General features: G+C 44.2%; 1 protein-coding gene across 1 annotated transcript; it reads left to right on the top strand.

Annotated features, from left to right (window-relative positions):
* The first annotated feature begins 13,727 nt into the window (after nucleotides 1-13,727).
* LOC109755329 (OVARIAN TUMOR DOMAIN-containing deubiquitinating enzyme 12) lies at nucleotides 13,728-19,657 on the top strand. The gene is made up of 10 exons (XM_020314244.4): nucleotides 13,728-13,904; nucleotides 15,495-15,669; nucleotides 15,848-15,921; nucleotides 17,563-17,617; nucleotides 17,721-17,795; nucleotides 18,164-18,237; nucleotides 18,348-18,396; nucleotides 18,778-18,862; nucleotides 19,127-19,183; nucleotides 19,288-19,657. The coding sequence occupies exons 2-10, from the start codon at nucleotides 15,502-15,504 to the stop codon at nucleotides 19,332-19,334; spliced, it is 684 nt and encodes a 227-aa protein (XP_020169833.1). The 5' UTR covers nucleotides 13,728-13,904; nucleotides 15,495-15,501; the 3' UTR covers nucleotides 19,335-19,657.
* The last annotated feature ends 267 nt before the right edge of the window (nucleotides 19,658-19,924 follow it).

Below are 19,924 nucleotides of genomic sequence, written 5' to 3'. Positions count from 1 at the left end.
CTGGTAACGAGATTGAACTAGGTATTGAGATACCGACGATGGAATCTCGGGCAAGTAACATACCGATGACAAAGGGAACAACGTATGTTGTTATGCGGTTTGACCGATAAAGATCTTCGTAGAGTATGTAGGAGCCAATATGAGCATCCAGGTTCCGCTATTGGTTATTGACCAGAGACGTGTCTCGTTCATGTATACATAGTTCTCGAACCCGTAGGGTCCGCACGCTTAGAGTTTGATGACGGTTATATTATGAGTTTATGTGTTTTGATGTACCGAAGATAGTTAGGAGTCCCGGATGTGATCACGGACATGACGAAGAGTCTCGAAATGGTTGAGACATAAAGATTGATATATTTGAAGCCTATATTTGGATATCGAAAGTGTTCCGGGTGAAATCAGGATTTTACCGGAGTACCGGGGGTTACCGGAACCCCCCCGAGGGTTTAATGGGCCTACATGGGCCTTAGTGGAGAAGAGGAGGGGCGGCCAGGGCAGGCCGCGCGCCCCCTCCCCCTCTAGTCCGAATTGGACAAGGAGGGGGGCGCCCCCTTTCCTTCTTCTCTCCCTACTCCTTCCCCCTTCTCCTACTCCAACTAGGAAAGGAGGGAGTCCTACTCCCGGTGGGAGTAGGACTCCTCCTGGCGCGCCTCCTCCTGGCCGGCCGCCTCTCCCTCCCTTGCTCCTTTATATACGGGGGCAGGGGGGCACCCCATAGACACAACGATTGATCATTGATCTCTTAGCCGTGTGCGGTGCCCCCCTCCACCATAGTCCACCTCGATAATATCGTAGCGATGCTTAGGCGAAGCCCTACGTCGGTAGAACATCATCATCGTCACCACGTCGTCATGCTGACGAAACTCTCCCTCAAAGCTCGGCTGGATCGGAGTTCGAGGGACGTCATCGAGCTGAACGTGTGCTGAACTCGGAGGTGCCGTACGTTCGGTACTTGGATCGGTCGGATCATGAAGATGTACGACTACATCAACCGTGTTGTGCTAACGCTTCCGCTTTCGGTCTATGAGGGTACGTGGACAACACTCTCCCCTCTCGTTGCTATGCATCACCATGATCCTGTGTGTGCGTAGGATTTTTTTTGAAATTACTACGTTCCCCAACATTTCCCTCAGATATGAAACCAAGGTTATCGAACTAGTAGGAGAACCAAGCAACACAACGTACAATGTAAACAGCCCCTGCACACAAATAACGACCACTCACAACCTGACGTGTTAAAGGGGTTGTCCATCCCTTTCAGGTAACGACGCCAGAAGCGGTGCGCGAACGGGATAAAGTTTTGTAGTAAATTGATAGATCGAATGCCAAATAAAATAAATAAAGAAAAATTGCAGCAAGGTATTTTTGTATTTTTGGTTTAATAGATCTGAAAATAAATGCAAGAGAAAAGTAGATCGCAAAGGCAAATATATGAGAAAGAAGACCCGGGGGCCGTAGGTTTCACTAGTGGCTTCTCTCGAGAAAAATAGCAAACGGTGGGTAAACAAATTACTATTGGGCAATTGATAGAACTTCAAATAATTATGACGATATCCAGGCAATGATCATTATATAGGCATCACGTCCAAGATTAGTAGACCGACTCCTACCTGCATCTACTACTATTACTCCACACATCGACCGCTATCTAGCATGCATCTGGTGTATTAAGTTCATGGAGAAACGGAGTAATGCAATAAGAACGATGACATGACGTAGACAAGATCTATCTATGTAGAGATAGACCCCATCGTTTTATCCTTAGTAGCAACGATACATACGTGTCGTTTCCCTTTCTGTCACTGGGATCAAGCACTGTAAGATCGAACCCACTACAAAGCACCTCTTCCCATTGCAAGATAAATAGATCAAGTTGGCCAAACAAAACCCAAATATCGGAGAAGAAATACGAGGCTATAAGCAATCATGCATATAAGAGATCAAAGAAACTCAAACAACTTTCATGGATATAAAAAGATATAACTGATCATAAACTCAAAGTTCATCAGATCCCAACAAACACGCCGCAAAAAGAGTTACATCATATGGATCTCCAAGAGACCATTGTATTGAGAATCCAGTGAGAGAGAGAAAGCCATCTAGCTACTAACTACGAACCCGAAGGTCTACAAAGAACTACTCATGCATCATCAGAGAGGCACCAATGGAGGTGGTGAACCCCATCCCAAATGGTGTCTATATTGGAGCTGGTGGTTCTAGACTCTGCGGCGGCTAGATGAATATTTCGTCGACGTTCCCAGGGTTTCCGGAATATTGGGGTATTTATAGATCAAAGAGGCGGTCCGGGGGGCACCCGAGGTGGGCACAATCGACCAGGGCGCGCCTGGGCCTCCTGGCGCGCCCTGGTGGGTTGTGCCCCCCTCGGGGCTCCCTCCAGGCGCAGCCAGGGCCCGTTGTATTCCTTCTGGCCCATAAAAATTCTCCGTAAAGTTTCGGGGCATTTGGACTCCGTCTCATATTGATTTTCTGCGATGTAAAAAATATGGAAAAAAACAGTAACTCGCTCTTGGCACTATGTCAATAGGTTTGTACCAAAAATGATATAAAATAACTAGAAATGATTGCAAAACATCCAAGATTGATAATATAACAACATGGAACAATAAAAAATTATAGATACGTTGGAGACGTATCAATGGCCACCGGAGATGATTCCCCCCTCCGGGAGGGTGCGAGAACGGGGTCTAGATTGGTTTTTGGTGGCTACAGAGCCTTGCAGCGGCGGAACTTCTGATCTAGGTTAACTTCTGATGGTTTCTCTATTTATAGGATTTTTTGGCGTTGGTTTCATGCTAAGATGGGCCTCGACGTGAGCACAACCCACCGGGGCAAGCCAGGCCCACCAGGCGCGCCCTGGTGGGTTGTGCCCTCCTCGTGGCTCTTCCGGCCTTCCCACGAAGCTTCGGGGGTCTCTTTTGTTCCAAAAAAATCATCAAAAAGTTTCAGCTCATTTGGAGAACTTTCATTTCTGCACAAAAAACAACACCACTATAGTTCTGCTGAAAACAGCGTCAGTCCGTGTTAGTTCCATGCAAATCATACCAAAACCATATAAAATTGTGAAACATGGCATGAATACTTCATAAATTATAGATACGTTGGAGACGTATCAATTCCCGCTCCGGGAGGATGCCGGAAAAGGGCCCAAGATGGGATCTCACGGGTACAGAAGGTTGCGGTGGTGAAAAGTGGTTTTGTGGCTCCCCTGGATGTTTTTGGGGTATAAGAGTACATATAGGAGGAAGAATTAGGTCAGGGGAGCTACGAGGGGCCCACAAGGTCAGGGGCGCGCCCCACCCCCTGGGCGGGCCCTCCACCCTTGTGGCCGCCTCGAGGCTCCTCTGACTTGCACTCCAAGTCTTCTGGGTGTCTTCCGGTCCGAGAAAAATCATGGCGGAAGTTTTATTCCGTTTGGACTCCGTTTGGTATTCCTTTTCTGCGAAACTCTAAAACAAGGAAAAAAACAGAAACCAGCACTGGTGAAAGATCGTGGATGTCGCCTAGAGGGGGGGTGAATAGGCGCTTTAAAATAATTACGGTTTAGGCTTGAACAAATGCGGAATAAACCTAGCGGCTAATTTGACAAGCACAAAACCTACAACAACTAGGCTCACCTATGTGCACCAACAACTTATGCTAAGCAAGATAAACAACTAAGTGATAGCAAGATATATGACAAGAAACAATATGGCTATCACAAAGTAAAGTGCGTAAGTAAAGGGTTCGGTTAAGAGATAACCAAGGCACGTGGAGACGACGATGTATCCCGAAGTTCACACCCTTGCGGATGCTAATCTCCGTTTGGAGCGGTGTGGAGGCACAATGCTCCCCAAGAAGCCACTAGGGCCACCGTAATCTCCTCACGCCCTCGCACAATGCAAGATGCCGTGATTCCACTAAGGGACCCTTGAGGGCGGTCACCGAACCCGTACAAATGGCAACCCTTGGGGGCGGTCACCGAACCCGTACACTTTGGCAACCCTTGGGGGCGGTCACCGGTACCCGTCAAATTGCTCGGGGCGATCTCCACAACCTAATTGGAGACCCCGACGCTTGCCCGGAGCTTTACACCACAATGATTGAGCTCCGAACACCACCAACCGTCTAGGGTGCCCAAGCACCCAAGAGGAACAAGCTCAAGGGCACCAAGCACCCAAGAGTAATAAGCTTCTCAACTTGTAACTTCCACGTATCACCGTGGAGAACTCAAACCGATGCACAAAATGCAATGGCAAGGGCACACGGAGTGCCCAAGTCCTCTCTCAAATCCCACCAAAGCAACTAATGCTAGGGAAGAAAATGAGAGGAAGAACAAGAAGGAGAACACCAAGAACTCCAAGATCTAGATCCAAGGGGTTCCCCTCACAAAGAGGAGAAAGTGATTGGTGGAAATGTGGATCTAGATCTCCTCTCTCTTTTCCCTCAAAAACTAGCAAGAATCCATGGAGGGATTGAGAGTTAGCAAGCTCGAAGAAGGTCAACAATGGGGGAAGAACACGAGCTCAAAGGATAAGGTTCAATGGGGAAGAAGACCCCCTTTTATAGAAGGGGAAAAATCCAACCGTTATGTGCTCAGCCCGCACACGAGCGGTACTACCGCTCCACGAGCGGTACTACCGTTCTGGCGGAAGAAGCAGGGAAAAGGAGCAACCAAACATGAACCTTGGGGCGGTAGTACCGCTTATAAGCGGTACTACCGCGCACCCCAGCGGTACTACCGCCGGAGGAGCAGAACACGGGACCAAAAATGCAGTAGCGGTACTACCGCCCGACCGGAGCGGTACTACCGCTTATAGGTGGAACTGCCGTGCCTTACTGCCGTGCAACTACTGCAAAACTCGACACGAAAAATGCAAGACCCAAAATCGAGGCGGTACCAGCGCGGAACCGTAGCCGTACTACCGCTTATGGCCATAGGCGGTACTACCGCTTGGGGCGATAAGCGGTACTGCCGCTCTGGCCGCGGTACTACCGCTAGGAAGCCAAAACTGCCATAACTTCTGCATATGAGCTCCGAATTGAGCAAACTCAAGCTTGTTGGATTGAGAAAGACGAGTAGCATCAAAACAGCGACTGGTTATAGTAAGAAGAGGCAGGGGAGGTATGCCAAAAAAATAGAGGAGTGAAACCTCCAACCGAGAAGAACCGGCATAACCTCCAACATCGAAAACATCATAGAAGATGCGAGTGAACTCCGTTTTCGATGAACTCGAGCTTGTCATCAAGATGACCATAAGCTCCAAAACTCACAAAGAGAAGAACCAAACAAGAACCAACAAAGATGATGCAAGGATGCAATGGTTTGAGCTCTCTATGAACGATATGATCAAGCTACTCATCGAGAGCCCCCCTTGATAGTACGGCAATCGATCCTATAACCCGGTCTCCCAACTACCATCATGAGACCGGTAACATAGAAAACCTATCAAGAGCAAACCTTTGCCTTGCACATGGTCCACTTGAGCTAGATGATGACGATCTTGACTCCCTCAAGTTGGACCACCTTTCTTGGTTGTGTTGGCTCGATGAAGACTAGTTGATTGCTCCCCCATACTCCACTATGGGTGAGCCACTCTTCCGCACATCTTCACAAGTCCATTGTCACCACAATGGACGGCAAGCTTCAAGCATTTGATCATCCACAATGGACGGCAAGCTTCAAGCATTTGATCTCTTCATGATGCTTCACTTGAACTTGCGCACCGCAACATCTTCACAAGTCCATTGTCGCCACAATGGACGGCAAGCTTCAAGCATTTGATCTCTTCATGATGCTTCACTTGAACTTGCACACCGCAACCTAACCCCACAAAGAACTCTCACAAAGATCATGGGTTAGTACACAAAGCGTAATCGACAATGCTTACCACACCATGGGATCGCTTGATCCCTCTCGGTACATCTTGTGCGCTTTGTGTGTTGATCAACTTGATTCACTCTTGACTTAGTCTTGATCAACCTTGACTCTTTCCAACTCTCTTCATTTGGATGATGTCTTGAAGGTAAACATGAATGATCACACAATCTTCTTCTTCAAGACATGCTTGCAATAAGCTCTACTCTCACATGACCAATCTTTGGATAATTCCTTAACAACACCTTGGTCACCACATAAACTCCTTGAAACCAACACATGGACTTCAAGAAAAGCCTATGGACAAATCCTTCAAATATAACTCAAGGCAACCATTAGTCCATAGAGATTGTCATCAATTACCAAAACCAAACATGGGGGCACCGCATGTTCTTTCAACTGGGCTCTAGGTTAATAGGTTAGTCCCAAAAATCATATAAAATAGCATATTAATGCATATAAAACATCCAAAACAGATAATATAATAGCATGGAACAATCAAAAACTATAGATACGTTGGAGACGTATCAGCAGACGCGGTCTGATGACTACTCTATAGTTTAGTGTGCCATGCTCTACGGCTTAGAATCGGGACTTGAAAGATATTCTGAATGTCATGGACCATATGAGATGTTCCAGGAATTGAAGTTATTATTTCAAGCAAATGCCCGAGTTGAGAGATATGAAGTCTCCAACAAGTTCTATAGCTGCAAGATGGAGGAGAACAGTTCTGTCAGTGAACGCATACTCAGAATGTCTGGGTATCATAACCACTTGACTCACCTGGGAGTTAATCTTCCAAATGATAGTGTTATTGATAGAGTTCTTCAATCACTGCCACCAAGCTACAAAGGCTTCGTGATGAACTGTAATATGCAAGGGATGGATAAGATAATTCCCGAGCTCTTCGCTATGCTCAAAGCTGCGGAGGTATAAATCAAGAAGGAGCATCAAGTGTTGATGATTAACAAGACCACTAGTTTCAAGAAAAAGGGCAAGGGAAAGAAGGGGAACTTCAAGAAGAATGGCAAGCAAGTTGCCACTCCCGGGATGAAGCCCAAGTTTGGACCCAAGCCTGAAACTGAGTGCTTCTACTACAAAGGGACTGGTCACTGGAAGCGGAACTGCCCCAAGTATTTGGCGGATAAGAAGGATGGCAAAGTGAACAAAGGTATATTTGATATACATGTTATTGATGTGTACCTTACAAATGCTCGTAGTAGTGCCTGGGTATTTGATACCGGTTCGGTTGCTCATATTTGTAACTCGAAACAGGGGCTACAGATTAAACAAAGATTGGCTAAGGACGAGGTGACGGTGCGCGTCGAGAATGGTTCCAAGGTCGATGTGATCGCCGTCGGCACGCTACCTCTACATCTACCTTCACGATTAGTCTTAGACCTGAATAATTGTTATTTGGTGCCAACGTTGAGCATGAACATTATATCTGGATCTTGTTTAATGCGAGATGATTATTCATTTAAATCAGAGGATAATGGTTGTTCTATTTATATGAGTAATATCTTTTATGGTCATGCACCCTTGAAGAGTGGTCTATTTTTGTTGAATCTTGATCGTGGTGATACACATATTCATAATATTGATGCCAAAAGATGCAAAGTTGATGATGATAGTGCAACATATTTGTGGCATTGCCGTTTAGGTCATATTGGTGTAAAGCGCATGAAGAAACTCCATCCGGATGGACTTTTGGAATCACTTGATTATGAATCATTTGATGCTTGCGAACCATGCCTCATGGGCAAGACACTGTTATCCGGAACAATGGAGTGAGCCACTGACTTATTGGAAATAATACATACCAATGTATGCGGTCTGATGAGTGTTGAGGCTCGCGGCGGGTATCATTATTTTCTAACCTTCATAGATGATTTGAGCAAATATGGGTATATCTACTTAATGAAACACAAGTCTGAAACATTTGAAAAGTTCAAAGAATTTCAGAGTGAAGTGGAGAATCATCGTAACAAGAAAATAAAGTTTCTATGATCTGATCGCGGAGGAGAATATTTGAGTTACGAGTTTGGTCTTCATTTAAAACAATGTGGAATAGTTTCACAACTCACGCGACCTGGAACACCACAGCGTAATGGTGTGTCTGAATGTCGTAACCGTACTTTATTAGATATGGTGCGATCTATGATGTCTCTTACCAATTTACGGCTATCATTTTGGGGTTATGCATTAGAGACAACTGCATTCACGTTAAATTGGGCACCGTCTAAATCCGTTGAGATGACACCGTATGAATTATGGTTTGGCAAGAAACCTAAGCTGTCGTTTCTTAAAGTTTGGGGTTGCGATGCTTATCTAAAAAAGCTTCAGTCTGATAAGCTCGAACCCAAATCGGAGAAGTGCGTCTTCATAGGATACCCAAAAGAAACTGTTGGGTACACCTTCTATCACAGATCCGAAGGCAAGATCTTTGTTGCTAAGAATGGATCCTTTTTAGAGAATGAGTTTCTCTCGAAAGAAGTGAATGGGAGGAAAGTAGAACTTGATGAGGTAATTGTACCTTCTCTCGAATTGGAAAGTAGCTCATCATAGAAAACCGTTCCCGTGATGCCTACACCAACTAGAGAGGAAGCTAATGATAATGATCATGAAACTTCAGATCAAGTTACTACCGAACCTCGTAGGTCAACCAGAGTACGTTCCGTGCCAGAGTGGTACGGTAATCCTGTTCTGGAAGTCATGTTACTAGACCATGACGAACCTACAAACTATGAGGAAGCGATGATGAGCCCAGATTCTGCAAAATGGCTTGAAGCCATGAAATCTGAGATAGGATCCATGTATGAGAACAAAGTATGGACTTTGGTTGACTTGCCCGATGATCGGCGAGCCATAGAGAATAAATGGATCTTCAAGAAGAAGACTGGCGCTGATGGTAATGTTAATGTCTACAAAGCTCGACTTGTCGCGGAAGGTTTTCGACAAGTTCAAGGAGTTGACTACGATGAGACTTTTTCACTCGTAGCGATGCTTAAGTCTGTCCGAATCATGTTAGCAATCGCCGAATTTTATGATTATGAAATCTGGCAAATGGACGCCAAGACTGCATTCCTTAATGGATTTCTCAAAGAAGAGTTGTATATGATGCAACCAGAAGGTTTTGTCGATCCTAAAGGTGCTAACAAAGTGTGCAAGCTCCAGCGATCCATTTATGGACTGGTGCAAGCATCTCGGAGTTGGAATATACGCTTTGATAGTGTGATAAAAGCATATGGTTTTATATAGACTTTCAGAGAAGTATGTATTTACAAGAAAGTGAGTGGGAGCTCTGTAGCATTTCTAATATTATATGTGGATGACATATTATTGATTGGAAATAATATATAATTTCTCGATAGCATAAAAGGATACTTGAATAAGAGTTTTTCAATGAAAGACCTCGGTGAAGCTGCGTATATATTGGGCATCAAGATCTATAGAGATAGGTCAAGACGCTTAATTGGACTTTCACAAAGCACATATCTCGATAAAGTTTTGAAGAAGTTCAAAATGGATTAGTCAAAGAAAGGGTTCTTGCCTGTGTTAGAAGGTGTCAAGTTGAGTCAGACTCAATGCCCGACCACTGCAAAAGATAGAGAGAAAATGAAAGTCATTCCCTATGCCTCAGCCATAGGTTCTATCATGTATGCTATGCTGTGTACCAAACCTGATGTGTGCCTTGCTATAAGTCTAGCAGAGAGGTACCAAAGTAGTCCAGGAGTGGATCACTGGACAACGGTCAAGAACATCCTGAAGTACCTGAAAAGGACTAAGGAAATGTTTCTCGGTTATGGAGGTGATAAAGAGTTCGTCATAAAGAGTTACGTCGATGCTAGCTTTGACACTAATCTAGATGACCCTAAGTCTCAATCTAGATACGTATTGAACGTAGGAGAAATTAGCTAGAGTAGCTCCATGTAGAGCATTGTAGACATAGAAATTTGCAAAATACATACGGATCTGAATGTGGCAGACCCGTTGACTGAACTTCTCTCACAAGCAAAACATGATCACACCTAGTACTCTTTGGGTCTTAATCACATAGTGATGTGAACTAGATTATTGACTCTAGTAAACCCTTTGGGTGTTGGTCACATGGCGATGTGAACTATGGGTGTTAATCACATAAAGATGTGAACTATTGGTGTTAAATCACATGGCGATGTGAACTAGATTATTGACTCTAGTGCAAGTGGGAGACTGAAGGAAAAATGCCCTAGAGGCAATAATAAAGTTGTTATTTTATATTTCCTTATATCATGATAATGTTTATTATTCATGCTAGAATTGTATTAACCGGAAACTTGATACATGTCTGGATACATAGACAAAACACCGTGTCCCTAGTAAGCCTCTACTAGACTAGCTCGTTAATCAAAGATGGTTAAGTTTCCTAACCATAGACATGTGTTGTCATTTGATGAACGGGATCACATCATTAGGAGAATGATGTGATGGACAAGACCTATCCGTTAGCTTAGCATAATGATCGTTCAATTTTATTGCTATTGCTTTCTTCATGTCAAATACATATTCCTTCGACTATGAGATTATGCAACTCCCGGATACCGGAGGAATACCTTGTGTGCTATCAAACGTCACAATGTAACTGGGTGATTATAAAGATGCTCAACAGGTATCTCTGAAGGTGTTTGTTGGGTTGGCATAGATCAAGATTAGGATTTGTCACTCCGAGTATCGGAGAGGTATCTCTGGGCCCTCTCGGTAATACACATCATAAGAAGCCTTGCAAGCAAAGTGACTAATGAGTTAGTTGCAGGATGATGTATTACGGAACGAGTAAAGAGACTTGCCGGTAACGAGATTGAACTAGGTATGAAGATACCGACGATCGAATCTCGGACAAGTAACATACCGATGACAAAGGGAATAACATATGTTGTCATTACGGTACGACCGATAAAGATCTTCATAGAATATGTCGGAACCAATATGAACATTCAGGTTCCGCTGTTGGTTATTGGCCGGAGGTGTCTCGGTCATGTCTACATAGTTCTCGAACCTGTAGGGTCCGCACGCTTAACGTTCGATGACGATTTTGTATTATATGAGTTATGTGATTTGGTGACCGAGTGTTGTTCGGAGTCTTATATGAGATCACGGACATGACGAGGAGTCTCGAAATGGTCGAGAGGTAAAGATTCATATATAGGACGATAGTATTCGGGAGCCAGAAGTGTTCTGGGGGTACCGGGTACGTATCGGGTCACCGGAAGGGGTTCCGGGCAGCCCCGGCAAGCTATATGGGCCTAATTAATGGGCCAAGAGTGGGACATACCAGCCCCTTAGGGGCTGGTGCGCCCCCTGTAGGCCGAAATAAGGGGGAAAGGAAAGGAGGGAAGGGAGAAGGAAAGGGGAGGATTCGACCTCCCCCTTTCCTTCCCCTCCCCTCTCTTTCCTTCCCCCTCTGACACTTATGGAAGGGGGGAGGCCGACTTGTAGGAGGCGCCCAAGTAGGATTACTCCTACTTGGGCGCCCCTTGCTGCCCCTCTCCCTCTCCCATCTATATATATATGTGGGGGGGGGGCACCGCTAGACACACACAACATTGATTCCTAGCCGTGTGCGGCGCCCCCCTCCACAGTTTACGCCTCCGGTCATATTGTCGTAGTGCTTAGGCGAAGCCCTGCGTGGATTACTTCACCATCACCGTCATCACGCCGTCGTGCTTACGAAACTCTCCCTCGACACTTTGCTGGATCAAGAGTTCGAGGGACATCATCGAGCTGAACGTGTGCAGAACTCGGAGGTGACGTACGTTCGGTGCTTGATCGTCGGAACGTGAAGAAGTTCGACTACATCATCCGCGTTGTCAAACGTTTCCGCTTTCGGTCTACGAGGGTACGTGGACACTCTCCCCCTCTCGTTGCTATGCATATCCTAGATAGATCTTGCGTGAGCGTAGGCAATTTTTGAAATTACATGCTACGTTCCCCAACAGAGAACTCGACCCATGAGCTCAATTCTAGACCCAGTAGTCGTCACGCTTTACCCTAGTGGCTTGCATGTCCAAACCGGTCCAGTTAACGGGTGTAACATCAGTCCATTTAACTAGCTAAGCGTATGTGTGTTACTGCTGTGTGGGAGGTTGGGTGGTAAACTAGGACGCGGATTTTTAAGACATGGTGGCGCGCGAGGATGGAATCAGGGCAGTCCATCCATGCTATGAGATTAGCAATTAAGATAGTGATTGAATGAATACCCAAACAATAGGGCGGGTTAATTCAGCAAATACATCTACATGGTTTGGTGGCTAGCCATCTTAAAATGGAGTTGAATACAAGCGATTACACATGCAAAATACGGTCCTTACCATTCTTCCATGTTAATGTGATGCAGGCCATCTAAAACGTTGGTCAACACTGTTTAAGTATGTCTTCTCAAAACTGTATGCCTTGAATGGCAGTTAACATGTCTGGGTCTGCCGTTTTTGTTTTATTTGTTTTGCCCAAGTTAATTTTGCTCATGTATTATTGAGGGTACTGTTATATCGGTTCATCAGAGCTCTGCATTCATTTTAATGCTTCATGGATGATAGGATACCCCTAAGAATGCATGTATATAACATAAACGCGTTGCGGTTATAACAAATTTCATGGGAAGGTAACAGTAATACTCCGTCGAGAAGGTGACCATGGCATCAAGCTCAAGCTACAACGGAAGGTTAGCCGTTCGTTAATGTGCACTGCTAGTACTATAGCAAGACCTTTCATACGCTCAAAATGTGTGCTCAGGCGAGTTTTTGTTATTGATTTCCAAGCCCCGTTGGTAACCTAGTACGGGAGCTTGTAATATCCACCAGCTGATTTTGCACAGGTTGCATACCTATGATGGATTAGACCATAAGAAGGTGTGTCAGAGGGAGCTGACGGACTAATCCATTCAGGCCATCGGATGAGCGGAAGGAGAGCTACCTGGTCGGAATGTGAATGGATACTTGTTGAAGGAGATAATGAACTAGACTTGAACATGGAGGGCGGTGGAGCATATGATAGAACATATAGCAGGGAAGACCAATAGTTGAACAATCAAAGTCCAGGAGAAGGATGCATGTGAAGGAATGAGCGCTCGCTGGCGTAAGGATGAGTAAAAGTAGAAAGTTTGATGCATGTTACCGTTGGTAGCAGCTGTCCATGGGGTAGATCTTATGAACTAATGTAAGACATACGAGAGGAAGAGATTGCAAGAATTAGGGAAAGATAAGTAGGGGAGGAGCTGCATGATGGAGAAGGCAACGATAAGTAGTGTTGGGTGCCTTTATATATCCACTCCAAATAAATGACTGAGATGAGAGTGGCCCACACCTCGGTTCAATGCCGCACTCCTGCCTTGCAGGCCAGCTACTGCGCATGTCAGTTGCAAAAATATGCGGCTATACAGAGTGTTACACTACATGTCAAAATCATTATAATCTCACGCATATTGAAGTTGCACGAATCACGCGAGGAGATGCGGTGTGTATACCAGCCGCGCGTGGCCGCATGTCCGCTCGCGATTATTCGGGTAAACTACAACTAATTCAATCCATCTCTAAGTGTATTCGCAAAAAAAAATCCATCTCTAAGTGCATGCAAAAAGATTGAATTAGCAAATTAGATCCAAAAGGTCCCAATTTCCAAGTGCACGTACACCCGTCACTGCCTGATGCGTGACCCACCTGTCAGCCGTTCAAATAAGCCGGGCCCGGCGAATAGCAAGGGAGCCAGGGAGGTGGTGACCGGCTCTTCGTTGCTGGGTCGGTGGTGGGTACGCCGTACGCGTGAGAAACCGCGGCAGCGGGCAAGAAGCGCAACCGAAGGCAACGAAATCGCAGTTCGTACTTACTCCAAACAACGCGTCGCCATCCGCGTCCGCTTTCCGTTTCTTTTCTTCCATTCCACCCCCCCACCCAAGCCCACAAAATAAAAGCGCCCCCACGAGGAACCTCGCGCGTTCCTCCAATCCCCTCCTCGCCGCCGCTCTCAAATTCATACCCCGCTCCTCCCGCCGCAGGTATGCTCCCGTGCTCCAGTGCCTCTCCCGTGATCCGGGAGATATTTTCCTTAGATTTTTTTGGGGAATCTCTTTGCGCGATAGCAAGAAGAGAAACCTCGCACCGGTTCCTGCTCTTCGGGGGCGGGATTGATTGGCGCGGGCCGCGGGGGTCATCGAGTTCTTAGGAGATCGATCTTGCTAGTCCGTCGGATAGAGCGGTTCTGTCGCGATGAATCCTTCCGTGCAAACTCGATGCGGTCCCTGTTTTTTGCCCTACCGCTCGCGCCTGCTCTCGATCTGGGAATGTCGGTGGAGCAAAGGTAGCGTGTTCAGTTGCTCTATGTGCAAATTTTGATGTTTGCCGGTGATTAGAGTCCGAATTTCTATGGCTGGGATTCGGCCACAATCAATGCTCAAACGCAGAGTCAACGATTTGCTTTGTGTGTGGGGATTGAACGGCCTGAGGTGCTAGTCGAGACTTGAAAAGGCATGTTTATTCGGAAGCCAACTTTGTCATAGCGTGCCACATATTTTTTCTTTGCCAAACTTGTCTAAGCTTGCTTGCGTGCACAAATTCTTAGCCACACTTTGGCTTGGCTAAGAGAATCTTGCTGCACCTTGAAGTGCGGCAAAGCATGGCTGGGAATCAAACAGCCCCTAGGATTCTGTGTCTGTGTGGAAGCAATAGGTAGGCAGAATCCATTCTGTCAATTGGATACAGTTGACTATGCTAGCTCCCTTCGAGCTGCCAAAAGAATTCTCTTAGATTTTTAAGAACCTATGCCTTCACTGACTTTGGAGGAGATGGCAGATAAGTTAGTTCATTTCTCTCCTGATTGGAGAGATATTGCAATGTGCCAATGTCCATGAGACTGACCACCCAATTCTCTGCTCTATAATCATGACTACTAGTCTATTTATACCATGGGAGTACTTGTTTTAAGCTCAACATCCATTTCTATATTGCACACGTATCATTAGATATTAATCATGGGAGTACTTGTTTTAAGCTCAACATCCATTTTCATATTGCATACGTATCATCAGATATTAATTATATGCTCAATCATTGGTTCAAACATACAGATCCAAATTCAATGGAAGTGAACAAGTTGTTATACCATATATTGTTATAACATATAGATATATGGGATCCTGGGGAATATTTCATTGAGTTTGTTAAAAGTAAATGCATATCAAGCATGCCGTATGCAAACCTGGATTCATTAAAGAAAATGATTACACAAATCATTATCCACCGATAAACAAGTTGATGTTAGCATGTACACATTTTACAGCTAAGTCAGTTATTAGAGGCTTCCCTCATGTGGTCATGTTCCCCTCAATTGCTGCTTTGGTGTGTCTGTTAAATATATGGTCAATGAAATAGAGTCTGGTTTTATACAATTCATATTTTTGTAGATTGTATTTATTTCGTATAATTCTACATTGCTAACATTATGCATAGCTGTGCCTAGAAATTACACTCTATTTTCAACTTTTTGCTGATATATTTCATATTTGTTTGTCTATAACATCTGAACTTATACCAATACATATTGTTGAGCATTATTTAAAGTTCACTTTGTCCTGTTTTTTACCTTTTAGGTTGGGCATGACGCATATGTTTCCAAATGGAGGTGCCTCGTCCAGCTCAACCTCTATGAGCAGCCAGAGGAGCGAGACAGATGATGACAAGATGATTGCAATGGTTCTTGAAGAAGAATATGCGAAGCTAGATGGTGCTATGGCCAAGCGCCTTACGAACTTGACATCTATTCCTGTAAGATATTGCATGCCTGCTCTGCTATTTACTTCCCTTACCCTTCCCTTCCCTTGCTAGAACTGTTAAATTTGTGTTTGTCGGGCAGTCTTTTTGTTTTTTCTCTGTGGTATGGTATTAGTTAAATAAAATTAACTGTGTGTGCTTGTTACCTGAAATTCCTTTGACACATTGACAGCATGTTCCCCGGATTAATACATACTTCCCGACATATAGTGATGCCACCATGGATCATCATCGTCTTCATGACAGGTAAACTTTGATGATTCTTACATGCTTTACTCTGGTACAATTTTCACTTCTGTTCTTGCAAAGTTGGATGATTCCATCCTTTCACAGGATTCTTTTGGTAAACATTTGGGCATATATTGAGAGTCCAGAAGTTGGTCATAGCTTTACAAGTCCATAGCAGTTGAGCCAAAGGCTAAAAGCATTTAATTTTTAAATGAAAAAACATGTTTATTTTGCATCACATTGGGGATTCTATGTCCGATTTTTTAAAGACGCCAGGGAAAACTATGGGGCTCGGTTTGGATGTAGATATTGAAGTGCTCGGCATTGCATTGCTTTCAATGCCAAATATCTCAGGACATTGGTATTGAGCTTCAATGCCAATACTAGTGTTTGGATGTTTATATATTTGGCACTTGGAATCCAAGGGGGTAACAATTCCAGTTCTTGTTTGGATGGACAACGAATGGAATTGCACATTTATAAGAGTATGAAGAATATACTTCGTACTGTTTTGAAATCAAATCTGCACATCATACGCATAAATTTTATCAACGCTGGAATGCCCTGCCTTTTCTTTACTTGATCTCACATTGCTCAGTAAGCAAGAATATAGTCAAACAATAGTGCCCGGTGAATTCTTCCTCTCACGTACGAAAGAGGAAGGGGTCAAAGCTCAAATAATCAGGCCAGCTGACCAACAAAGCAGCTTCATACAGAGCCGGGCAACACTGATCTTTTTCTTGCAATCAAAGCTCAAATATTCGTAGCAACCACAGCGATAATTAACATCTAATAATTAATGGGGCAGCAGGAGAGGATTTGCAGGGATGGGCGAGGGGATGCTGCCGTGGGGTGCAGGACGAGGTAGCATGCTCCATTAGAGGGGATGCAGTGGAAAACACATCTGGGTGAGAGGCACACCATGGGGAGGAGTAATCTACGCATCTGCGATGTACACATGCACAGTGGCATGTTCTGGGAGAGGCACTGCAAGGGGATGGCCGGAGGGATGAGGGCCATGGCGAATCGGAAGGAGGGGTCCTGCGGGGGAGGGATCAGATATGGAGACCACGTCAACAACCACGGAAAGAGTAGTGGGACATCGGGGGTGGACAAAGGACTGTCATGGAGAAGAAAGGAAGGAGGAGCACTTCCCTGCGCCGCTGTGGACCTCCGCCTGGGGGTGTGTCCTCCCTCGGTCTCCCGATTCCTCCCGTGTGGTCGCCATGTTCCTTTTCTTGTACAGGATGGAGCGAAGGAGTAAGGGATAGAGGATTTGGCCAAATACAGAGCACTGGGGCTAGCGCGAGTGTTCGGGAGAAGGTTACGATATCAAGCCTGGATATCCAGGCCACCCAAAGAGCCGTCGGGTCAGGCAAATGCCAATGCCAAATTCCGGCCTTGAATGCCAACATCCAAACGGGGTGTGGAATAACATTCTGAGTATGCATCTAAATCATATCCTATGTCCTCTCTTTGGACATTTCAACTAAATGGTTTACCTACATATGGAACAGTCTTTAGCCTGTCTTTACTCACGGCATCCTACAGAAATAGCTAAGCTGACCTCGAATCACCTACAACCTGTTTCGCTTAATTAATGCAATGCTAACACATGTATTATTCTCATAGTTCCTAATTAATGAGAACCTTTTGTAGGTTAGATGCATATGGCTTGTTTGAAGTGAGGGTATCAGGTGATGGCAATTGTCAGGTTTGTGATTTTTCTAAAGCAGAATTTGATTCATTGGATGAAATTATATGATCTTCTGTTACCTTTATGTTTATCTAAGGATACAGTTATTTTTTCCATGTAGTTCCGTGCACTCTCAGACCAGCTATATCGATCACCTGAGTATCACAAGCATGTTCGGAAAGAGATAGTGAAGCAGGTATATCGATCACCTAGGCATATTGAAAGTACCACTTTATGTTTTTTTAACACTGGGAAGGGATCAGAAGGACCCGAAACAGCTGCATTTATCTGAAATGACAGTATGCTACAAGGACCCTGAAAGAAAAGAAAAATTACAAACGCATCCTAAAGTACCACTTTATGTTATTGCACTCATATTGCTAAACTGCAATATCACACATGCATCTTAAAACTTTATGGTGAATGCCCCTTCTTATAATTTTTTTGTGTGATGTATAAATAAGCAGATTTTTATTATTATTAGGCTATAGTTGTGTCCATATGCTGGCAATTATCGTCTTAGAGACTTGAAGGCTTATGTGTGCCATTTTCTTTCTTCTGCAGCTCAAGGCGTGCAACTCTTTGTATGAGGGGCATGTCCCAATGAAATATAAACACTATTGCAAGAAGATGAAAAAGTACGCACTATTGTGGGCTTTATTTTCCTTGCAGAGTACTTCAATGAAAACAGTTCATGCTTGTGCTTTTGTATTTAATTATTTATGAATCTGAATCTCATCTTCTCCAGATCTGGGGAATGGGGAGACCATGTCACATTGCAAGCAGCTGCTGATAAGGTGAGCTCTCACATTCATTGTTTCCATCATTTCTTTGCTAAACTGAAATTTAGCTAACTTCCTGCAATGGTGCAAGATTTTCTGCCTTTTATATTACATTTGTGTATTATTCCTATTTTTCTCGCATTCTACTGAAGTAGGAGTACAAGCTAATATGTTCTGTTGATGGGACTACTGATGGTCTCTTAATTGTCTCATCTGATTAATACTTTATTTGTACACCACATGTGAAATTTTAACTTGTCTCACTAAAAGTTATACATCTTTGGTGAATATACTATCGCAGTATCTTAATTTTGTACCCTCAGAGGGAATTATATCTTGACAAGCTTAGCCCCATTGAGAAAGAAGACGCCTAATGTTTCTCTTTGCTTTTGACAGTTTGCTGCGAAGATATGCCTTCTAACATCTTTCAGAGATACCTGTTTTGTTGAAATTGTTCCACAGTATCAGGCTCCACAGAGAGGTAACATTTTGGCCTCTGCCAAGGAACAAGCAAATATTGTGCATATCTACATAAAAAGGCACTAGTCGCAAGCACAACCTTTCATCATATTACTTGCATAGCTTGCTTCAGTGGATTATTGCCCACATCAAATCTCTTACATACAACATAAAATATATACAGTTGCAGGCATGCCTAAGCATATCTCTGTGATTACTGCATACAACTGTTAAAGAAGAAGTAACTGGTTATGATGGCTGACTCCTTAAGTTACATGTTTTTCAGAGCTTTGGCTAAGTTTCTGGTCCGAAATTCACTACAACTCACTATATGATGCTCGAGGTCAGAAATAGTCCTTATCTTTAATTGTAAGAACTGAATACATCAGTTTGTATACTATTGTATATCCACTTCTCAAGAAAAGGAAATTACTTGTTGCTTTGTAGATCTCCCGAGCAAATACAAGCCTAGAAAGAAGCACTGGTTGTTTTAGATTCATCTGTTGCTTCAGGCTTGAATTTTATCACATGGCCTTTTCGATATTGCGGGCTGGCCACATCCTGGAGAGCGGACACCTACCTCTGATTTTCTCCACTGGAGATCTGAGTCATTGGATTATTGGATGCGTACCTTGGTGCAGTAATATAATCAGATGTAGCTCGATACTGAAACCGAGGTTGCTTCCTTGTGCATAGATATTTATACTAACAGATAGGTTGGTTGTATACATGTTTGTTCATTGTTACATTTTTTATGCGATGCTGCTACATGTTATTCCATTCACTTTGTTTATGGGAAATTCTCAGACTGGATTGTGCACTGTCAGTAGCTATTAATGTGTATGAGACAGCTCCACTACACGATTAGGTGGAGTGTTGCAGCATTAGGCATCGGCTACATCTTCGGGGCCTGATATCGGTACAATGCCACACACCGGTCGCATCGGCTTCCCATGAGCGCACAGGTTACATAGTGTGTGGTCACACCGGTAATTGCTTTTGTAGCTCGGCCATCATGGATGCCTCCAAATTCAAATTTCAAATTTCATCAAAAGTAATCTTTATGTTTCAAATAAATTTGAAA

This window comes from Aegilops tauschii, chromosome 2 (assembly GCF_002575655.3).
Source record: "Aegilops tauschii subsp. strangulata cultivar AL8/78 chromosome 2, Aet v6.0, whole genome shotgun sequence".
Classification (NCBI taxonomy): Eukaryota; Viridiplantae; Streptophyta; class Magnoliopsida; order Poales; family Poaceae; genus Aegilops; species Aegilops tauschii.
Note: the sequence above shows the minus strand (reverse complement) of the source record. Positions and strands in the feature narration are given on the sequence as shown.

Coding starts and splice junctions, on each gene's coding strand:
- LOC109755329 (XM_020314244.4), top strand. CDS start 15,502: ATGACGCATATGTTTCCAAATGGAGGTGCCTCGTCCAGCTCAACCTCT. Junction 15,922..17,562: donor CATCATCGTCTTCATGACAG/GTAAACTTTGAT, acceptor AACCTTTTGTAG/GTTAGATGCATATGGCTTGT. Junction 18,238..18,347: donor TATTGCAAGAAGATGAAAAA/GTACGCACTATT, acceptor CATCTTCTCCAG/ATCTGGGGAATGGGGAGACC.